This window comes from Carassius auratus, chromosome 14 (assembly GCF_003368295.1).
Source record: "Carassius auratus strain Wakin chromosome 14, ASM336829v1, whole genome shotgun sequence".
NCBI lineage: Eukaryota > Metazoa > Chordata > Actinopteri > Cypriniformes > Cyprinidae > Carassius > Carassius auratus.
The window spans coordinates 24,497,380-24,518,859 of record NC_039256.1 but is presented as its reverse complement, the minus strand read 5'-3'; the positions used below and the strand labels follow the sequence as shown (position 1 = coordinate 24,518,859).

The 21,480-nt window shown below is 35.8% G+C and overlaps 2 protein-coding genes and 1 non-coding gene across 4 annotated transcripts; 1 reads left to right on the top strand and 2 right to left on the bottom strand.

The window, feature by feature from the left end:
- The first annotated feature begins 1,898 nt into the window (after window positions 1–1,898).
- LOC113114109 (cytochrome b-245 heavy chain-like) lies at window positions 1,899–7,109 on the top strand. The gene is made up of 13 exons (XM_026280854.1): window positions 1,899–2,336; window positions 2,465–2,560; window positions 2,735–2,845; window positions 2,932–3,016; window positions 3,559–3,710; window positions 4,299–4,480; window positions 4,574–4,700; window positions 4,783–4,875; window positions 4,961–5,202; window positions 5,479–5,641; window positions 5,799–5,945; window positions 6,045–6,169; window positions 6,257–7,109. Exons 1-13 carry the CDS (start codon window positions 2,292–2,294, stop codon window positions 6,381–6,383), a joined length of 1,695 nt encoding a protein of 564 aa, XP_026136639.1. The 5' UTR covers window positions 1,899–2,291; the 3' UTR covers window positions 6,384–7,109.
- Window positions 6,714–15,028, bottom strand: LOC113114110 (cleavage stimulation factor subunit 2-like). Of its 2 annotated transcripts, XM_026280855.1 has the most exons (14): window positions 14,921–14,999; window positions 14,425–14,503; window positions 14,167–14,336; window positions 13,914–14,050; window positions 13,040–13,159; window positions 12,739–12,861; window positions 12,041–12,143; window positions 11,890–11,952; window positions 9,477–9,618; window positions 8,528–8,685; window positions 8,106–8,230; window positions 7,744–7,782; window positions 7,307–7,445; window positions 6,714–7,163 (listed from the first exon to the last, which is right to left on the bottom strand). In XM_026280855.1, the coding sequence occupies exons 1-13, from the start codon at window positions 14,997–14,999 to the stop codon at window positions 7,323–7,325; spliced, it is 1,461 nt and encodes a 486-aa protein (XP_026136640.1). In that variant the 3' UTR covers window positions 6,714–7,163; window positions 7,307–7,322. The 2 variants fall into 2 exon arrangements, with proteins under 2 accessions (XP_026136640.1, XP_026136641.1); XM_026280856.1 differs by lacking the exon at window positions 6,714–7,163 and having other exon boundaries at window positions 7,323–7,445; window positions 14,902–15,028.
- A 4,008-nt stretch (window positions 15,029–19,036) lies between these two features.
- On the bottom strand, window positions 19,037–19,109 carry trnav-uac (transfer RNA valine (anticodon UAC)). The gene has a single exon. It is a non-coding gene; the product is annotated as a tRNA-Val (tRNA).
- Window positions 19,110–21,480: the final 2,371 nt, after the last annotated feature.

The window sequence follows — 21,480 nt, the reverse complement described above, 5'->3', positions numbered from 1 at the left end:
AATCACTGGGAGGTATTATGAGGTGAGATTTGTAGTCAAATAATTAAAGCTCAGATATCACACACCAATATCTGAGTTTGAATTATTCTGAAATATTGATTATTACCTCATTTCTCATGTGTCGACTATATTCCATAGGGTTGCACAAATCCCTCTGCTTAGACAGTGACATCATTATTTTGATTTACCTTTAGTACAAAGTGTGTGTGTGTGTGTGTGTGTGTGTGTGTGTGTGTAAAACTACGTTGACTTATGTTATTCATACAATACCTACTCACAAATAAACATAAAAAACAAAGCCGGCTGCAATGAATTTCTGTGCAAAACAGCTTTTACTACAAACACTTCCACACAAGAACATTGTTATCACACAAGAACATTTTGATAGAAAACTATTTTTTTTTTAAGTAGATAAAATTAGAATAAATAAAATGGAAATGTCTACATACTACATACTATTACTACTGTAAACTTTGCAAATAGGACATCAGCCCCTTCAAGTCAATGAACAATAACAAAGTGGGCTGCAATGAATGTCTGTGGAAAACAGCTTTTAGTGAAACATTTCTATACAAGTACAGTATCACAAAAGAACATTTTTAATGATTTTAAAATAAGTTTTAAATAAACACAAAATGCAATGTAAATGCATGCACAACTAATAACTAATATCATCACGCTATAAAGGGTTGGCCTGCGCTGGGTGCGCCCCTCCCCCTATAACTGTTCTGTCTCCTGGCGGAGCTCATTTGTATGAACACGCATAGGAAAAAAGAACGATAGAAAGAACGGCTCCTCTCCAGTCGCGACTCGGCTCCCATCGTTCATGTTTATGAGCCGTTCAAAAGAATCGGTTCGTTCGCGAACGTCACAACTCTACAATCTAGCCAGGATGTCGGAGTCACACCTCTACTCTTTTCGAAAGACATCCCGGGATTTTTAATGACCACAGAGAGTCAGGACCTCAGTTTAACCTCTCATCCGAAGGACGGAATTTAGCATAAAGAAAAATGGTATATCAAATCATTCTGATATGACATAGTTGTGAATCATCTTTATTTAAAGTTTGGTATAAAAACATCCTGAAACAAAAATGAATTGTTCTTGCTTATCCCTCTATGGGACTAGTTGTGAATTCACAGCTTAAAAAATATTTTACTTTATATTTTACATACGTTTGGGAGTCATGTCATTTTTGTCAAATTGTCTGAAACTTCACACACAATCAAATGCTTTTTCACTGTCTGAAAAGAAATGATAAGGTCTTACTGTTTCAAAAAAAAAACTGCAATATTTGATTTTGGAACTCACTCATGAAAATGTCTAAAACTTTACACAAATTCAGATGCAATTTCACTGCCTGAAAATCATGTCTTAGTGATTCAAAATCAGTAAAACAACTTTAAAACTGTGTTTCATCTTAGAATTTCAAATCAAGTGAAGTCAACAAGAATTCTTTTTTTCAGTGTACCCTACACATAAGTATGCTAACTTGCACAGTCATCATTGCATTGCTGCCTGTCAGTGTAGTAATGCCAATATACACTGGCATATTTAAATCCTACGTGCACTAGATCATATCTTTTTAACTTGCATACAATAATGTACCAAATGAGTGACTTCCATAGCAACCCATGTGGGGCATAGCATAAAATAACATTCGAATGAAGTATAATTTTTTCTTATGCTCTAAACAATGTAATGACATGAAAATATATGTTTCCCCCCAATCTCTTTCCGGGTCTCAGGAGGATAAAGCTACATAATTTACATATCTAGAGTGAATACTTTTCACCGTTTTTTTCCTTAATTTTTTTACTATACACTTTTTAATATATTATTAAAACGGTCAAATATATAAGGGCCTTTCTTGCTGCTTTGAATATATTTTTTATTCAAAAATTATTATTTATTTTTTTGAGTGTGCTTAATTGTCATTAAATTTAAATGAATGTTAAAAAGCTTAATGGCTTTTAGTGGCTCAATTATACTTAAACTGGGAAAACTGGTTGACAAATTATATAACTGTCGAAACGGCCAAGCCCATGTTGTTCAAGGAATAGTTTCGAGGAAAACACACAAAGACGCGCTATTTGCGAACTCATTAAACTCGTTAAGGCAACTTCCTCGAAGGAATTTCTGCAGACATGCAACATCGACAAAATCATATTTCCCACCCATTTCCCGGTTGATGATGACTGTAGAGGGCGGGTCACGAACAGGACAGGTGAAAAATATAGCGCTCATCTGCGAGGAGTGTTCATTCATTTATGCAGCACTAGAGAGAGAAGATGAGTAACTGGATTATCAATCACGGGCTCAGCGCCTTCATCTTGGTAAGATATATATTATTGCAATCTATTTGCGTTCATTCAAATAGCTCATACAGTTCGCTATAAAACTTGAGTTAAAATAAGTCATATTTGTCAATTTTTCCTATATTGATGTGTCTCTGTACTTGTAGGTGGTGTGGATGGGCATCAACATCTTTCTGTTTGTCTACTATTACTTATTCTATGACCAGGGACCACAATTTGAGTACACTCGTGAACTTTTAGGGGTAAGTTATTAAATAAAAATCATGTAAGCATTTTGCAAAGCATCGTCTTAGAAAAAAAGAGGACACTAAGGAAAGGAGCTGTTTTATATTATGACACCAAGAGTTAGTATGTAGTAAAAAGAGAGATAAGCAGAGTAAATATAGTGAAAGTGAATGTGATCCTGTGTCTTTCAGTCTGCATTACCTTGGGCCAGAGCTCCAGCCGCTGTACTCAACTTCAACTGCATGCTGATCCTGTTGCCAGTGTGTCGAAACCTGCTGTCTCTGCTCCGCGGCTCCTTTATAGTGAGTTGATGCACACTTACACCTCTGTGTCTGGGAGAGTATAATGTGAACCTTTGTATATATTTGCTTTCCTGTCCATGTTTCAGTGCTGTGGCCGCACAATGAGGAAACAGCTGGACAAAAATCTGACTTTCCACAAGTTGGTTGCTTACATGATTGCCCTTATGACAGGTAAACAACATGTTTTTGGAAAACTGAACAGGAAATAGTTGAGCATATCAAAGTAGGTCAGGTTTACACTTGATGATACAGTAAAATTTACAGGAAAGGGCTCATATCTCTGATAGCTATTGAGGACATTCACACTTGAATGCCGTGATGCAATGGGAAACTTAAGCAAACTTACTCATTCACTGTTTGAGCTTTGGGTGGAGTATTTTATCTCTGATAACCCTAGCCTTGCAATTACTGTTATTCCTCTCAAATCTGGATAAACATTGACCAAGTTTTGATTTGGTAAGAACCAGTAAGCATAATTCTAAAAGAAAAAGCTAAAAAAGAAATGGGTTGGAGCAAGAGTCTTCAACCTGAAGGTACTCAAGGGCGTCTGCACGAATATATAAATCATACAAAACTGAAATTTTCTGATTTATGATTTGCTAAGCAGAGCTATAGAACATATCTGCAAGTAAACCATCATTAGAATTGTTGTAAGTTGTAAGTGTTGTTACATAAATCTGATTTTGACCAAATTAAATCTTTCTGTTATGCAGCGGTTCACACTGTCGCTCATTTGCTTAATGCGGAGTGGTACACAAACAGTTTCCAAGGTCTATATGGGCCTCTCGCCAGTAAACTGTCCATGCTTGATGACTCCGTTGAATTAAACACCACTTACCTAAATCCCGTTCGCTCCAATTCTACGGTGAGTCACTGAACTTTTCATGTTTTTTATTTTCACATTTTCCTATGATTTTGATTGTAAGTGCACCCTACAATTCAAAAGTTTGGGATCAGCGAGTGTTGCTACATTAAATTAATACTTTTATTCTGCAAGGTTCTATTAACTTGATCAAAACGCGTATTAATTTTTACAAAAGATTTGTATTCCAGATAAATACTGTTCTTTTGAACCTTCTATTCTTCAAAGAATCCTGTAAACAGTATTGTGTTTCTACAAAAATATTAAGCAGTTAAAACCATTTTCAGCTGTTAATTAGTATATTAGAATGATTTCTGAAGGATCATGTGACATTGAAGACTGGAGTAAATTCAGCTTTGCATCACAGGAATAAATGACTTTTTCTTATATTAAAACAAAGCATTTTTTTGTAGAAATATTTCACATTATTACTATTTTTACAGAATTCATAAAAAAAAAAAAAAAAAAAGCTTCCCTGGCTAGCATAAAATCTTGCCACCAACTTTGAGTGTTGGTTTACAGTTGAGCTTCATACTGTATTACTTATGTGTTATGATAAGCCTGCTATAATCATGTTTCCTTGTACTCCAGACTCCGACTCTTCTCGTATTCACCACTATTGCGGGTCTCACAGGAGTCGTCATAACTCTTGCCCTCATCCTCATGATCACTTCATCAATGGAAGTTATTCGCAGAAGCTATTTTGAGGTCTTTTGGTACACGCATCATCTTTTCATCATTTTCTTTGCTGGCTTAGTTTTCCATGGTGCAGGGTAAGATCTGTTAACTGGGTGAGCCCAATAAAAAAAACTGATTTGTAGTAAATTATTAAGAGTAATTAAAACGTGGGTTTTGTTTCCGTCCAGACGTATTGTGCGAAGTCAGCAAGTGACCGATCCACCTCACAATAATTCCTTCTGCGAAGATCAGCCAGAGAGCTGGGGAAACCTTACTGGATGTCCAATTCCGCAGTTTGCAGGAGGGTTTCCTCAGGTAAAAGTTGTCACATTTACAGTTGCACACTAGATTTAATTGAGTGTTTACTGATTTCAATTGGCTGAATTCTCTGTTGCAGACCTGGATGTGGGTAATTGGACCCATGATAATTTATCTATGTGAGCGGCTGCTTCGTTTTATTCGCTACATGCAGCCTGTCAGTTATAGGAAGGTGAGTCTTCATGGACTACATTGCTCATCTGAACCCCAGTACAGTTGTTCTGTAGTGACAAACTGTTTCCATTCTTGCATTTTAGATTGTAATCCGCCCATCCAAGGTGTTGGAACTACAGCTGGTGAAGCCTGGATTCAAGATGGCAGTCGGTCAGTATGTGTTCCTCAATTGTCCAGCCATCTCTCAGCTTGAGTGGCATCCGTTTACCATGACATCAGCCCCGGAAGAGGACTTCTTTAGTGTACACATCCGCTCAGTCGGAGACTGGACTGAAAATCTCATCAAGATGGTCGAAAACCTACCAGAGGGTGGTCAAGGGCCCAAGTATGTACTTTTTGCCATTTTACTTATTCTCTAAAAACAAAGGTTCCAAAAGGAGTTTTTCCAGAGTTGTTTCATAGAGCTATAAAACTATTGGGGTTTCCAAAGAACCTTCCAGTGAAATTAAGGTTCTATATTTGGCACTTAAAGTTCTTTGGGAACCCAACATTTTTATTTTATGGCATTGCTGCAAAAATAGTAATAGTCTTTAAAATATGGAAAATTACACAGAAGAGCGGTAATATATCATGAAAAAATATATATATTTTTTTGTTTCAGGATGGCGGTGGATGGCCCCTTTGGAACCGCGAGTGAGGATGTATTTGATTACGAGGTCAGCATGTTGGTGGGTGCTGGAATTGGAGTGACCCCATTTGCCTCTATCCTGAAGTCCATCTGGTACAAGTTTAAAGACTCTGATCCCAAACTACGGACAAAGAGGGTAAGATCATGTTGGACAAAAACAAGGAAGTTAGGTGCAAAGGTCAAGCACAATCACTTTTGTTGTAGTTACTTTGATATTACAAAGGTTGCCTTCATGTTCTAAATAACAAAGTTCAGGATTCCTTGAAACTCAAGTTTCTGATTTTTGTGTTTAGATTTACTTCTACTGGCTGTGTAGAGAGACATACGCCTTTGAGTGGTTTGCAGATCTCCTACAGGTCCTTGAGAGAGAAATGGAGGAACGAGGAATGAGGGACTTTCTCACATATAAACTCTACCTCACTGGATGGGACCAGAGTCATGTACGTGCAACAAGCCCTCTGTGATATGAAAATCAGGTTGACCCAATCTGAAATTTGAGGAATGCGTTAATCACCAAACCTCTAATCTTGCGTTTACAGGTAAACCATGCAATGGTGCATTTCGATAAAGATACAGATATCATCACTGGTCTAAAACAAAAGACTAGTTATGGCCGACCAAACTGGGATAAGGAATTTGAACAAGTTAAGCAAGAGAACCCATCGTAAGTTTCAAAAACTTTTCATGATGTTATCGATTCCCACATGTGACACTCAAAATCAGCCCAAGACTAAACTTTAAATATGCACAGGTCTGTGGTTGGAACTTTCTTGTGCGGCCCACAAGCCTTAGCGAAGGACTTGGAGAAGAAATGTGTGAAATACTCGGACGTGGATCCACGGAAAACCAAGTTTTACTTCAACAAAGAGAACTTCTGAGGAAAATTTTCACAGGAAACCTAATTATCTTGAAGGGTCTGTGCACTAGGGATTGTGCACTTCAGCGGTATCATGTTTTGCCATTCCTCAAACGTTTCGACAGTGAGAAAAAAAGACAACCTTCTTCCTGGAAAGTGAACGAATTGCTGGAAGTCGGTATCAAAAGTCCACTTATTGTATTTTTTGGGCTTTCCAAGTTCCTTGTTAGAAATGAATCACCAAGAATCAAGGAAATCAGACATACACAAGAACGTATTGTATTTTTATAAGTGCTTCCTTATGTAAACAACTGCACGACTCTAAAATTAGCATGGCAAGGAGTTACTGAAATAGATTTCAGAATTTATTTATTTTAAAAGGAAAAGATATTCTTTAAAAGACACATATTATCTGATCTAACGTGTCACATATGGTTAGTCATGGTTTTGTAACCTTTAAACAATCAAACCAACTTTATAATCCAAGATATAAATTGTTAATACTGTACATTATATATCATGTCTTTACTAAACTGTATTTATAAATAAATTATGAAGGCAGGAATTAATTTCTGCATTGAAAACATTTGCAGTTGTTTATTTCAAAACCCAATCGTTTATTTTTTTCATGAGCATTAAATTGTGAACTACTACTATTCATATACAACTGATCTCACTTGAAAAAAAAAAAAAAAATACCACTATAAAACAAAAACAACGACAAATTTACAGATGTGGATGTTCTGCAGACAGATACAAAAGTAGCCAGAGGATAGTTGTCTGATCAGAGAGGTGTATGTTCCTGCAATAAGAGTCAGATTTTCAGACTTAAATGAACCCAAATGAATTGCTGTTACTTAAGAAAGCCCATGTTCTGCTTTGTCACAGACCCTTTAATTACCATAATAGGCTTGTTTTAGGATGGTTGCAAAGAAAAGAACTCACTTCACATGTTAAGTCTTCAGGGTGCACCTGCTGTCTTCTGAATCTGCTCCTTCAGTATCAGGATACTCTGTCTCTGTTCTGGTGGCAGCATGGCGATCTGTTCTGGGGTCAGCTGCAGGACCTGCATTATCAAGGCAGCCTGGGAATGTGGAAACACAGCATATAGATCATTATCTGAGACAGACGTAATGTTGCATCACGAAAGATTCAAAATGAAGCGTGATAAACCCGTCAACATTTTAATCAACATGTCAACAAGTTAACTAGTAATTCTGGAAAATCTGGTCACTGAACCGAACTGAGCAATGCAAATCTGAAATGTCTTTTAACAATATATGGTTACAATGACTTTTTAGTAAACGTTGAGACGTAATGTTTCAGTGAAAACAAAGGATGACGCGTCATCCAAAAGTGTGTAGGGAAAAGACGACACTCACTTTCTCGTGGTCTTGTGATGACGCATCTGATGTAGGACCCTGTTAAAAGACAATTGGGATTAAAAGAAGTAAACATTTCAATTAAATACTGCAAGCTACATAGTGTTTTCTGACATAGGGCTGTTTAAACGTGGCTGCTAGAGGGGGCCATGGAAAATTGGGAGAAATGTTCTCTTATATTATCTTAGTGTCCTAAAGACAAAGTAAATAAAAAGCTTATAACTGAAAATAGATAGCTGCCTTCATATTTGTATTTCAGAAATGGGTTCAATTTACAACGGGATGATCAAATCTGGGAGTCCTAGACATTAAAACGTTTGCAAAGCCAAAAAAACAAAATGACAGGGGTCTGGGAATCTTACTGGTCTCGCTGCTGGAGGTGCACTTTGTCCCATGCCGTGGGGAGGGGGACCCTGCATTCCACCAGCCACAGGAACCCTCTGGCCAGATATCGGAACCCGAGCATCAACAGCTCTTGGATCACGACCTCGAGGAAGATAAATGTTTGAAATCTTAGTATTTCTTCAGAAAAAGAGTTAAACCAGTATTGGACCCTTTTCACATTTCGGAGTTTCTCAGACGTCATCGTAGTTGCATAAAACTTCTATTGCAGTGAACAGGAGGCTACTTTTTGAAAAAGGAAAAAAAAATAAAAAAAATAAAAGGAGTGTTGCAGGATTTATGATTCAACTGACACTGAAACACATTATCACAGTCTGTGAAAGGGTCCATACAGACATCCAAGCCAAATGAACAAATAAAGTGAAACCACGTTTTTAACTACCTCTTGCCTCCATGGGTGGACCACGCTGCTCCATCATAGGACCTCTAGGTTCTCCCATCATGGGTCCTCCTCTCATGTCATGAGGGCCACGCATGTCTGGGGGCGCCATATGCATGGGCGGCCCCTGATGCTGTGGAGGGCCTCCGATGTAACCATGCCTGTAAGTGAACAACAACAGAAATAAAAAGCTTTTGTTCTGAACTAAAAACAAGAAACAAATCAATGGTGATGTACAATACCGTTCAAACGTTTGGACTCCGTAAGACATTTTTTCTTTCATTCAGCAAGGATGAATTAAATTCATCAAAATTCACACTAAAACATGTATAATGCTACAAAAGATTTCTATTTCAAATAAATACTGTACAATATATTTTATCAAAGAATCCTAAAAATAAAATGTATAAATTTCCTCAAAAATATTTAAGCAGAACAACTTTTTCAACATTGATAATAATAATAATAATAATAATAATAATAATAATAATAATAATAATAATATAGGCTTGGACACTAAATCATCATATTAAAATGATTAATGAAGGATTATGTGACAATGAAAACAGGAGTAATGGCTGCTGAAAATACGGTGTTGTCTTCACAGGAATAAATGACATTTTAAAATGTAAAATAATTACATAAAATTTTTATATTGTACCATTTCACAATATTACAGTTTCATTTTATCTTTAATGCAGAGTTGGTGACGAGACTACTTTCAAAAACATTTGAAAGAAATTACCAACCATTTAAAAATATATATATTTTGAACAGTAAAAATACATTTTGTCTAAAGTTTGACTTCTTTACAGGTTTAATCACAATTGCATAAAGGAAATGATTAGTCAATGTAAGCTTTCTGACAATACTAATGAGACCATTATGAATACTTTTCGATAAGCTGCTGTGATCATCTAAATGTCACTGCAACAAAGTTAGTATACATTACCCCGGCTCCATTTCTCCACTAACATTGACCAATGATCCACCTCGTGGGTCATTCGGACCATCGCCAAGCAAGCCTCTGGGTGGGATCCCTGGAGGGCCTTGAGGGGCTCCTCGCATTGGGGCACGTGGGTCTACTATTGGCACTGCGAAAAGAAAGAACATTTATATGAAATTATTTTGAAAAATGTGCACATATTGACACTTTGATAAGGTAAAAAAAAGAATTGGCTATAGAATCAAAATGATGAAAGAATCTAGTCCAAGTGAATAACACAAACATTTCAAAACTTGGACATGTCCTTTTAAGGAACATGAATAATGATGTTGTATTGTCAAGCATGTTTCGCAGGTATGACACCGTTACGATACACCAAGACCATTCCTGAAGTGTCAAGGAAATTAGACTAAAGGAAACAAAAAGGTTCCACTTCACGAACAAAAGGATATTGTTTCACCTGTCACAGTGACATTGATTAAAAAAAGAAAAGAAAAGAGGATTTCAACATCTTTACAAAGTGAAACTCATCAATACTCAGCTCTATTCTGCCCGAATGGCACATTCCATTAGGAAACAAGACTTCATTGTTCAGGTTTTGGAAATGTTACACGATAAAAGGTTAAAACTGTTTACAATGTGTTGTCTTCACTCCTCAAGCACTTTTGTTTCAGCGACACAATGCAGCAGAACACACCTTTATTCCAACACCATTCACGGCCATGTGATAATCAGCGATAAGGGCTGACAACTGTGCCTTTTAAAATATTTTTGACTTTAAAGTGTTTGAACAGTTTCACTCTTCTTCCTAAAAGTCTACATGGTATTTTGCACACGCTCTCTTTGACGAGGACTGAAGTTCCATGAACTGCTGTCAAATGGCTCAAGAGCGATGATTAAGGGTAGGAAGAGATAAGAAGGACACTACAAAAAGGTGCATATAGGGGCAAAACAATGAAAGGGTGAGACTACAGACAGGCCTGTTCTGAGCAGACCAGGGTTAAACCCATGATACCTTGAGACCGCTCGATAGCACCCTGCCCAGCTGCTCCCACAGAAGGGTCCAGAAGGTTTCCTGGGGCAGCATTAAGTGAAGAGAACAGGAGAGAGAACTAAGACAGCGCATGGGAGCACTTACTGATATTACCCAGGGATGCTTGTACTGATGTTAATGGACATGGGTTAGAGGAGTGGTCAGTCTAGGTTTTTAACTGGCTAATGCAGATACAACGATCTAGGAATCAAAGTGTCCTAAATAACGCAACTTACTAATATATAAAACTATATAGAAGTTATAAAAGTCCACAAGATTTTTGTAAATTTTTGAAAAAGTCTCTAATGCTCACCAAAGCTCAAATCCATTTGATAAAAATTACAGTAAAAACAGTAATATTGTGAACTGCTTTCAGCAGCCATTACTCCAGACTACGACATCACATGATTCTTCAAATAAAATTAAAATAGGCTGACTACGTGCTCAAATAATAGCCCTTATTACCACCACAGTAGGAAACAGTGCTACTTAATAGTATATATATATATACTTGTGCTGTCAAATGATAAAATCGCATCCAAAATAGGTTTTTGTCTACATAACATATGTGAGTGTACGGTGTTTATTTATTATTTATATATAAAAAGACACACAAATATAGTATATATTTTGAAAATATTTACATGTATACATTTATATTCATAAAACATTTAGTACATACAAATATATTTAATATGTAAATATAGCATATTATTCTGAAATGTATACATGTGTATTTATATATACATAATAAATATACACAGTACATAAACATTATGTAAATAACTTATTTTGGATTGACAGCACTAATATATATATATTTTATTCAAGATTCTTCTACTTTCACTTTAACGCATTTTTGCTGAAGGTGTGTGTGATTTAAAGTTTCAATTTTATATATATATGTATATATATATATATATATATATATATATATATATATATATATATATATATATATATATATATATATATATATATACACACAAACTTTTTATCAGTAGTTTCACAAAAGTGAAAACAAAAATTGTTGTTTATATAGAACTATATGCCATCTAAATTTTTATGGTTGAGTATCTTGGCACAACAATACTGACAAAACCAAATCTTTGGGAAATTGCAAAAAAAAAAAAAAAGCACCTCGAGATGTGAATGAAAATGAAACCACAAGATAAAAGCCTATGTTAGCACAGCAGACTTGTTGGCCAATACTGCTCACTTGTGGACAGAAATCATATGGTGATCTCACAACAATACTACATCTAAATACTGATACTAAATGCTTGTAATGAGAAACAAATGTATATTATAAAATACAAACAACAGTCACAGCAATATCAAGTGTATAATCATATACAAAGAATTCTGAAGGCCTAAAATGAATACCTGGTCCTCTATCCATGGGCACAGGGCCTCCTGGAGGGATCCCTATCTGAGGTTGCATCCCAGCTGTAAAAGGAGAGACCAAAGGTAAACCGCTATAACTATGCACACACGTATGTAAGCCCCAAAGTAATCCTAGGAAAACCAAGATTACCAGCTGGTCCCATGGGTCCCTGTCCTGCCATCGGCCCGGGTACTCCGCCTCCCATCTGTGGAGGCTGCATCATCTGAGGGGCTCCATTCACATGCATGCCCTGCTGTGAGTCAGAACATCAACAGAAGATTATTTGTTAGCAACATGAATGAGGAGAACGGCTTGACTGTGCAGGAACCCATCTGAGATACAAGACACAGTCTGTGAAAGATTGTCAATGTAATAAAAGCACAAAAGGCTAAACCCTCCTACCAATCAATTTTTATTTTTAAAGAAATTAATACTCATTTGTAATGATGCATTGAAGTGATTAAAAAGATAGTTAAAGGGATAGTGAATGAAAATGAAAATTATGTCATCATTACTCACCGTCATGTCATTCCAAATCTGTATGAGTTGCTTTCATTTTCATTTCACAAGCAACTCATACAGGTCTGGAATGACATGAGGGTGATGCTGAAAATTCACATGAATAAATTACATCTTAAATATTAAAACAAAAAGTTTCTAAATTTAATAATATTTTACATTAGTGTTTTACTGTATTTTTGATCAAATAAATGAAAGCTTGGTTAGAATACGAGACTTCTTTCAAAAAACCGGAAAGCTTTAGAACAGTTGTGTATTAAAACAAACAAGTATTACTATTTAATGCACCTCATGCTACAAGCGTTCAGGATAAAAGCTGTAATACTGACCATTGGCTGAGGCTGAGAGACAGGCACATTGGGCTGAGGGAGGTTCTGGTTAGGTACTGGTACCGCTCCGGGTTGAGCACTTGGGTTTATGGGCTGAACCACAGCTGGACGGTGGAGCATTTTCTGAGAATAACAGTTGATTTTTCTCTTAAACTTTATATGGCTTAAAATGCCACACATCCAGAAATGGATAAAAACTACAGTCAGAATCCTTGTTATTTTCAAAAATGCTTAAGGAAGTTAATAGGATGCTCTCAGTGTTTTCCACTCATGTACCAAGACTTTTTTTGCATGATCTTACCAGAGCGATTTCAGGGTCCACAATCCTCATGACCACCTGAGCCTGCAGCAGGGCATAAGCGAGCTGAGGGTTCTGCAGGAGCATGTTCCTGGCCTCCTGGGGACTGTTCTGCACACATAGCTGTACAAACAAGAACAGGACGATAAATCTAACAACCACATTTTTAAGATTTGTAAGGCTTCGAATAAACAATTAATGATACTTTTTGCAAAAATATTTTGCATTCGAAAGTGGAAGCACTTCAAAAATGACAGACTTTTTTTTTTAAGACAGGGAAAATGTTGGTACAGTAAAGCAATGATTCAAATATCAAAGCATGTACTCAACTGACTTTTGAAAATTTTCAAATCTAATTATTGGAAACAATAAAATTACTAGCAATTAAAGGAATAAACTGCCCAAAAATAGAAATTCTGTCACCATTTACTCTCCTTCACGTCATTTCACATTGGTATCACTTTTGTTTATCTTCTAAATAAATATATTTTTACCAAAATCAGAGAGATTTCTGTGGCACTGATGAAAGTCCACAACTTGCAAAAGTTAAAAAAGACATCAAATTAAAAACATCGCATTTTTAATGAAAACATATAAGCATTAACCTACACAGATACAAACGGTTTGTCTTCTACAAATGTGTTTTGCAACTTCAAAGTTTTGAATGAATGGACTGTCAATAGAGGAATACAACAGTTTCCTTAGGTTTCATGGAAAAAATATAAGCATTTCAAAACTGAACAAAAGTATAACAAATCTGGAACAAGGTGAGGGTAGGTAAAGCATTATTATTATTTTGGTGAACTAATACTTTTAAGTAACTTGCTTAAGTTTAAAACTTCAGTCTTCAATTTAAATGCGACTTTCCTACACTCACCTTCATCTGTTTCATTAGCTCAAACATCTGCTCTGGAGGCAGACTGGCTACTGCCCTGCTAATGGACTCTGGGGCTTCTTCTGGTAAGCAGCTGTCTCCATAAGGGGACTCAATAACTGGAGCTCCAGTCCCCAAACCTGCGGAAACAAGCATGCAGGTCAAACAAAATGGCCATTTTTAGTGTGCAAAATTTAAAAATCATAAATTAAAACCACCTTAGTATAGAATATTACACTTTAAAACTCAAACTTACTTTTGAGCTCCTCTTTATTTTTTTCACTAGCCGCATTATCGACGCGGAGGGCTCTGCCGCTGAACTCTCTGCCATTCAGGTTACGCATGGCACTGAGCGCTGTCTCCTGATCCTGGTACTCACAAAAGCCATATCCCTTTGGCTTACCCGTTTCTCTATCATACACCAACCTGCAAGAAGTTATTTATTTTTCATTATAAACACCAGGCTTCCTCTAAAGTGACCAAAGCATGCCATTTCAAGCATTATTGCGTATACCTAAAACTTACGACAAGTCCAACCTCTGAGAAGATGTCTTTCAGCTGCTCCTCTGTGGCCTCATATGGGATGTTTCCCACTGTTACCAAAACACAAACAATAAGGGACCATGTTGAAAATTGGTTTACTGTAGCAGCTTTTGTTTTGAAGCTCAACACGTTGTTTTATTGGTGATATGCTACTTCTTATCACTTAACGTTACAACCATAGACTATATAAACACAGCTGACAACACTGCATCAGTCCAAACATATCTGCAGTAGTTTTCACCTTTGTAATCGTGAATACGTGAGCATGTGTGTAAAATGTGCAAATAATACGATTTCTAGAAAAGTCTAGCAAATATATACTGTAAAATAAGGTGTTACGTAATTTAATCTTATTCCAGAGTTTTAGTTGCCACTAACTGTAGGTGGGTGAGGTTTAGCTTAGCAGCTAATGAAACTTATGAATAGTAAACGTAAGAAACAAACTAACCCAGTCTCTTCATACATACCGAAAACCGAGCGTAACGAGCGGTCCACGGCCGGGTCTCTGGCAGCTGCAGCTGCCGCAGCAATTGCTAAATTCGCCATAATTCAGTGAAAAATTACAGCTAACACAATAAATGACCAGCACAGACCGATGAGAAGCCAGAGACCGTGTGGTAAAAATAAAGATGGCGCTACACAACCTGTACGTTCATATTTCAAAATAAGAGTCATAAGAAGCCAGCCCGCATTGTTAAAGTATCTCGCTGTCAGAAATATTATAAATATAATTATTCAGCGCACAACAATATTATATAGCATCACAAACAACGAACAAGTCAAAAGAACCCCCCCTCAAAAAGAGAATTAAAAAATGCATAGTGAATAAAATAAATATCGAATATAATTGATAAAATAATAATATAATTAAACATATTAATAATTCAAATAAAATACTAAGCTCAAAATATTTTTTTATTAATATAATATTTAATATTGTTAATATACTGCCTGGTTGGGCTTTAGCCAAGATTGACATTATTTCAATAATCCACAATTTTTCTTCTTCCTGAGAATAGTCAAGTCAAGTCACATTTATTTATATAGCGCTGTAAACAAAAAAGATTCTGTCAAAGCAACTGAACAACATTAATTAGGAAAACAGTGTATCAATATTACAAAATGACAGTTAAAGACAGATCATCATTGAATTCAGTGATGAAGAATAATATGTTAAGTCAAGAAATAGCCTACATTTTCCCACTATATGCAGGTCTTTAATATTCTATTTAATACGTTAGTGGTGTCAAATATTTTTTGAGCAGTTTTCTTGATCCCACATTTTCTCCAGACACAGAATTGCTGTAAACATCCTTCATCATTCGGAAAACAAGAGTAAATATCATTGAAAGAGTAAATATCCTTGAAGAGTGAGAATCATTATTCAGTGTGGCAGTACAAATGTTTTATATCCACTGACAATTGTTCTGACAACAAATAAAAAAATGTTCACAGTGGGAGCTCAGTGGGGGCCCGACTTAAACATCAACCTAAATATCTCAGAGAAATGATTCTCAACCCAGTCGCCTTAAGCATGCTCACTAGGGGGCTGTGTGGCACTATTTTTCTTTTCATTTCCTTTTTTTTTCTTCTTTTCTATAGTCTTTAATGCTTCTTTAGAACAGCATGTATTAATAAATATCTATATAAATAAAATACAAATTGAAATATTAATTATAATTGCAATTTTGCAAATTAGTTCATGATTTTTCTCCATGCAGTTTAAGAAATATTTTTTCACATGTTGCACTACGTATATATCTTGATGTGTCTTATTTAATTGCTTTTTAAAAATGTAAAAATAAAAAATTATTTTAACATTTCATTTTAAATAATTTAAAAGGAATATATTGCTCAAAAAAAAAAAAAAAAAAAAACATTTACCTATTCAAATGTTTTATGAATCCTAAAATGTCTTCTTTTATTGTGCAGTATACAAAACACAGATTTTCAATCCAAAGCCATTGTTCCAAGCTTTTGTATGACTACAGAAGACTTGATCCTTTCTCAACAAAACAAATTAATAAATATTGTATTTGGTTCTACAAAACAAATGTGGAAAATGGGTTTGGAACAAAATTTCCATTTATTATTTAATGTGTGAACTTTTCCTTGCAAACAGTTGATGTTTTTTTTTTAGCCTCACTGGTTACTGCAGTATTGATCTGACACTGATAAAGAACTTTATTTCATAAGATATTCTTTGTGAAAAAAAAAAAAAATATATATATATATATATATATATATATATATTAATAGCACTGTAAACCATGTAATGTGTTCCTTCAGAACCTTGGACAGCTCCAATCCTGATATTAAAACAAGAAGATGCAAAGACATGATTAGCTATATTTATCAGTTTTCTTTAAATCTGTTTAGTTAGGACAATTTTATCCCCTTTCTTGTCTATAAACCACAAATGAAAAGCATAATATCCTTCACTGATCATTATTGAGTGTGGAAATTTGATACTAAGCTAATTTATCACAACATTACATTAATGCTTACAAATCTGGATTAGAGCAACATCTTTCCAAACATAATATAGATTATTTTAAATAGTGTTCTAACTCATTTTAATGGAATAAAAGAGGTCTGGAACTAAACATATTCTGTCCACAATTGCCAGAAATGTTTTTGTTAGTTGTCATTTGATTTGTGTGGAAACTGTCATGGTCAGTGTTGGGAGTAACGCGGTAAGGCATTACAGTAACAATATTACTTTTTTGGTGTATCGCAGTAGTGTAAGATATTACTAATCAATTTTCAGTAATATTTTACTCTGTACAGTAGCCTTTTAGCCCAAAATTTAATTGTTCAAATAAAAATAAAAAATAGCAAGACCACAAGACATTAACGAATAAAAAATGAAGCAAATAAGTCATATTTCATGTTCGTGGTTAGTCAATAGCTGCGTGTAGTGTCCACCTCTGATATATTTGTATTTGTTTAACGATTTTTTTTATTCATCTCCCTCTCGATGGTGGAACTTTGTATTATGTGACGTAGTCCAGTGAAGGCGTGTTTAGGGCGGGTTTTACAGCAGTGCCGCGAGGATGAGCCTCTGTGAGTGTGATCGAGGTCCGAGGCTATTAGCTCCGCCCGGCTCGCTGTTAGCCCCAGCTTGCACTGGTCTGAGGAAAAGCGGCTAATGTGTGAAGATAGCAGAGGACTGTACATTCGCGAGATGGACGTATATCTTGTCATTTTACAATTGCATTTGACATTTTACATATAAGTTAGTCCTGTTGTGTGTAATATGAATAGACCCAAGCAATTCACAAATATTGCCAGATAATCAATTTACCTGTACCATAATTTTAACAGACTTGGATCGTTTGGGATTCTGGCTGTCATTCTTTTTTTTGCATTGTCTTGAGCCTTCCCTTTGCCAATTATAAGCTATATTGTTAGTAGCCTGGATAGCCCACAGTCATTATGCTACACCATATCGCCCGCTACTGGATGTAAAATTCTCTGCAGTAGCCTATATTTGGCCATTTCAGAATATTAAGTTCTATTTCGGTATTTATTTTGGTGAAAGTAACTCAAAAGTAATCCAGGAGTCATGTAACGCATTACAATTCTGAGACAGTAATATTGTAAGGTAAGGAATTACTTTTAACAAGTAATCTATAATGTTTTACAGTTTGGAAGTAACTTGCACAACACTGGTCACAGTACATATAGAAAGCTTCATGTTTATCCTATAAATAAATGCACATTCTAGCATAACAAACCCAATTTAAGTTCTAAAAATATTGAATATCAATTTCATATTCATGTTATGCCATTACTAAAACTGGTCAAAGGAAACTGTACTGAGAAATGTACTAAATGTAAGAGAATGTGTCTAACAGAGAACTTGATACACTGCCATTGAATTTCCTATTTTTTCAGCCCGTTATAGTTTAGAGATCTTCAGCTGATTATATTTTAGAAGTGTCACTGGGAATCTAAAAGATAGGCTACATCTTTGTACCTTATTTCCTCCTAAATAATACATATTAGTAGTAAAATGTTTGTCTCTGTTGAAAATTCAAACATAGGATATGTTGGATACTTGTATCCAAACAATGTTAAAATGCATTAAATGTATAGCCTAGTTTGTGCCTTCCCTGGTTATAATATCAACATGATCTTGGCATTGCAGCATCACGTGACCGATAAGTAGGCTACTTATATCACTGGGCAATGATGAAGTGTGCTAAAGTCTACTTTAATTGAAGAAATGCGTGATGCTGGGTCCGCATTACAGTGAACAGTAGAGGTCGCACAAACACTATATTTGATTGACTTCACGCTAGCACGCCGCTAGATGCTTGTCACAGTCATTAACCAAATTATTTTATTTACAGTTTAGCTAATGACGTTGCAATTTGCCTCATTTTCTACCAAATTATACAAATATGATTTATTTACAGAATGCAGCGTTCTTTTATCATATAGCTATCTGTATAGAATTAGCGTCATAGATAAAGAACGCGTGCACGGGTGATTGAAACCAGTTCACCAGGAAACGCTGCGATTGTTTAGATGCCACGACGTCGCTGAATCTTTTCTACTATGACACGAAAAACGCTTGGTTCCACTGGGGCTCGAACCCAGGACCTTCTGCGTGTAAAGCAGACGTGATAACCACTACACTATGGAACCACTTGTATAGCACAGTTTGTGTGAACGGGTAAAAAACACACTGACCACCAAACTGGCCGGTCCACAGCTTCGAATTGAACAAAGCGTAAGAGCCTTTGTTTGGACGTGTTGTTGAGTTTGGCTCCGTTTTCTTATCATTTCTTATCAAAGCGCCATGCGTCCTGTGGGAACCAAAGTCATCCCGAGCCGAGTCTGTCCAAAGTGGAAGACAACTTTCTTGTATAAATTGCATTAAATTTAAAATGTTTCTTCTCTTACTTCATAATATTTTTTTCGTAACGTAAAAAAACGCTTAATCCACTGATCAAATAAATAATCATAAAATAGATTTGAAGGGCATTGTGTGAAACTAAATAAAATACTAGAAATTTTGTTAGGCCTGTGGTTGCTGATATCTATCTATCTATCTATCTATCTATCTATCTATCTATCTATCTATCTATCTATCTATCTATCTATCTATCTATCTATCTATCTATCTATCTATCTATCTGATAGTGATCAGTGAGTGAAAGCATCAGCTTACATCAAACCTCAGATATTTTCAGAAGAATGTTTCAATGACATTGTGGGGTTAATATGCAAACAGCTCAATATATTCTTTTCATTACATCGCTTTGGGCAAAATGAGTGCATAAAGCTTGATGCACTTTTTAATTAAAATCACATCACTGTTTCTCATTTTACCATAAGCATTCTTGTGAAAGCTTAGACTTCTGATATTTTGGCTGCTTTATGTCGAATAAGAGTTTATGTTTGAAGAGTTTGACAAAGGTTTGATACCCCCCCCCCCCATTTTCCCAGGTTACTATTAGTTGAAAAGGGTGTGTTCAAAAAAATAGCAGTATCTACCATTGACTGTACAAACTCAAAACTATTTTGTACAAAAAATTTTTTATTCTGGGATTTAGCAATCCTGTGAATCACTAAGCTAATATTTAGTTGTATGACCACAGTTTTTTAAAACTGCTTGACATCTGTGTGGCATGGAGTCAACCAACTTGTGGCACCTCTCAGCTGTTATTCCACTCCATGATTCTTTAACAACATTCCACAATTCATTCACATTTCTTGGTTTTGCTTCAGAAACAGCATTTTTGATATCACCCCACAAGTTCTCAATTGGATTAAGGTCTGGAGATTGGGCTGGCCACTCCATAACATTAATTTTGTTGGTTTGGAACCAAGACTTTGCCCGTTTACTAGTGTGTTTTGGGTCATTGTCTTGTTGAAACAACCATTTCAAGGGCATGTCCTCTTCAGCATAGGGCAACATGACCTCTTCAAGTATTTTAACATATGCAAACTGATCCATGATCCCTGGTATGCGATAAATAGGCCCAACACCATAATAGGAGAAACATGCCCATATCATGATGCTTGCACCTCCATGCTTCACTGTCTTCACTGTGTACTGTGGCTTGAATTCAGAGTTTGGGGGTCGTCTCACAAACTGCCTGTGGCCCTTGGACCCAAAAAGAACAATTTTACTCTCATCAGTCCACAAAATGTTCCTCCATTTCTCTTTAGGCCAGTTGATGTGTTCTTTGGCAAATTGTAACCTCTTCTGCACATGCCTTTTTTTTAACAGAGGGACTTTGCGGGGGATTCTTGAAAATAGATTAGCTTCACACAGACGTCTTCTAACTGTCACAGTACTTACAGGTAACTCCAGACTGTCTTTGATCATCCTGGAGGTGATCATTGGCTGAGCCTTTGCCATTCTGGTTATTCTTCTATCCATTTTGATGGTTGTCTTCCGTTTTCTTCCACGTCTCTCTGGTTTTGCTCTCCATTTTAAGGCATTGGAGATCATTTTAGCTGAACAGCCTATCATTTTTGCACCTCTTTATAGGTTTTCCCCTCTCTAATCAACTTTTTAATCAAAGTACGCTGTTCTTCTGAACAATGTCTTGAACGACCCATTTTCCTCAGCTTTCAAATGCATGTTCAACAAGTGTTGGCTTCATCCTTAAATAGGGGGCACCTGATTCACACCTGTTTCTTCACAAAATTGATGACCTCAGTGATTGAATGCCACACTGCTATTTTTTTGAACACATCCCTTTCAACTAATTCAACTAATTGCCCAATTGCACAGCCTTAAGAGCGTGCATATCATGAATGGTGGGTCTCATTTGTTTTCTGAGAATCTACTGAACCTACTGGTAACTTGTTTGCCACGTAGCAATAAAAAATATACGAAAAACCTTGATTATTCTGGTTAGTCACATTGTACTGCTATTATTTTGAACAATACTGTATATATATATATATATATATATATATGTGTGTGTGTGTGTGTGTGTGGCTTATATATATATTGTAGGTAATGTAATTAGACATTATGGGTTCTGTATAAAGATTAAAA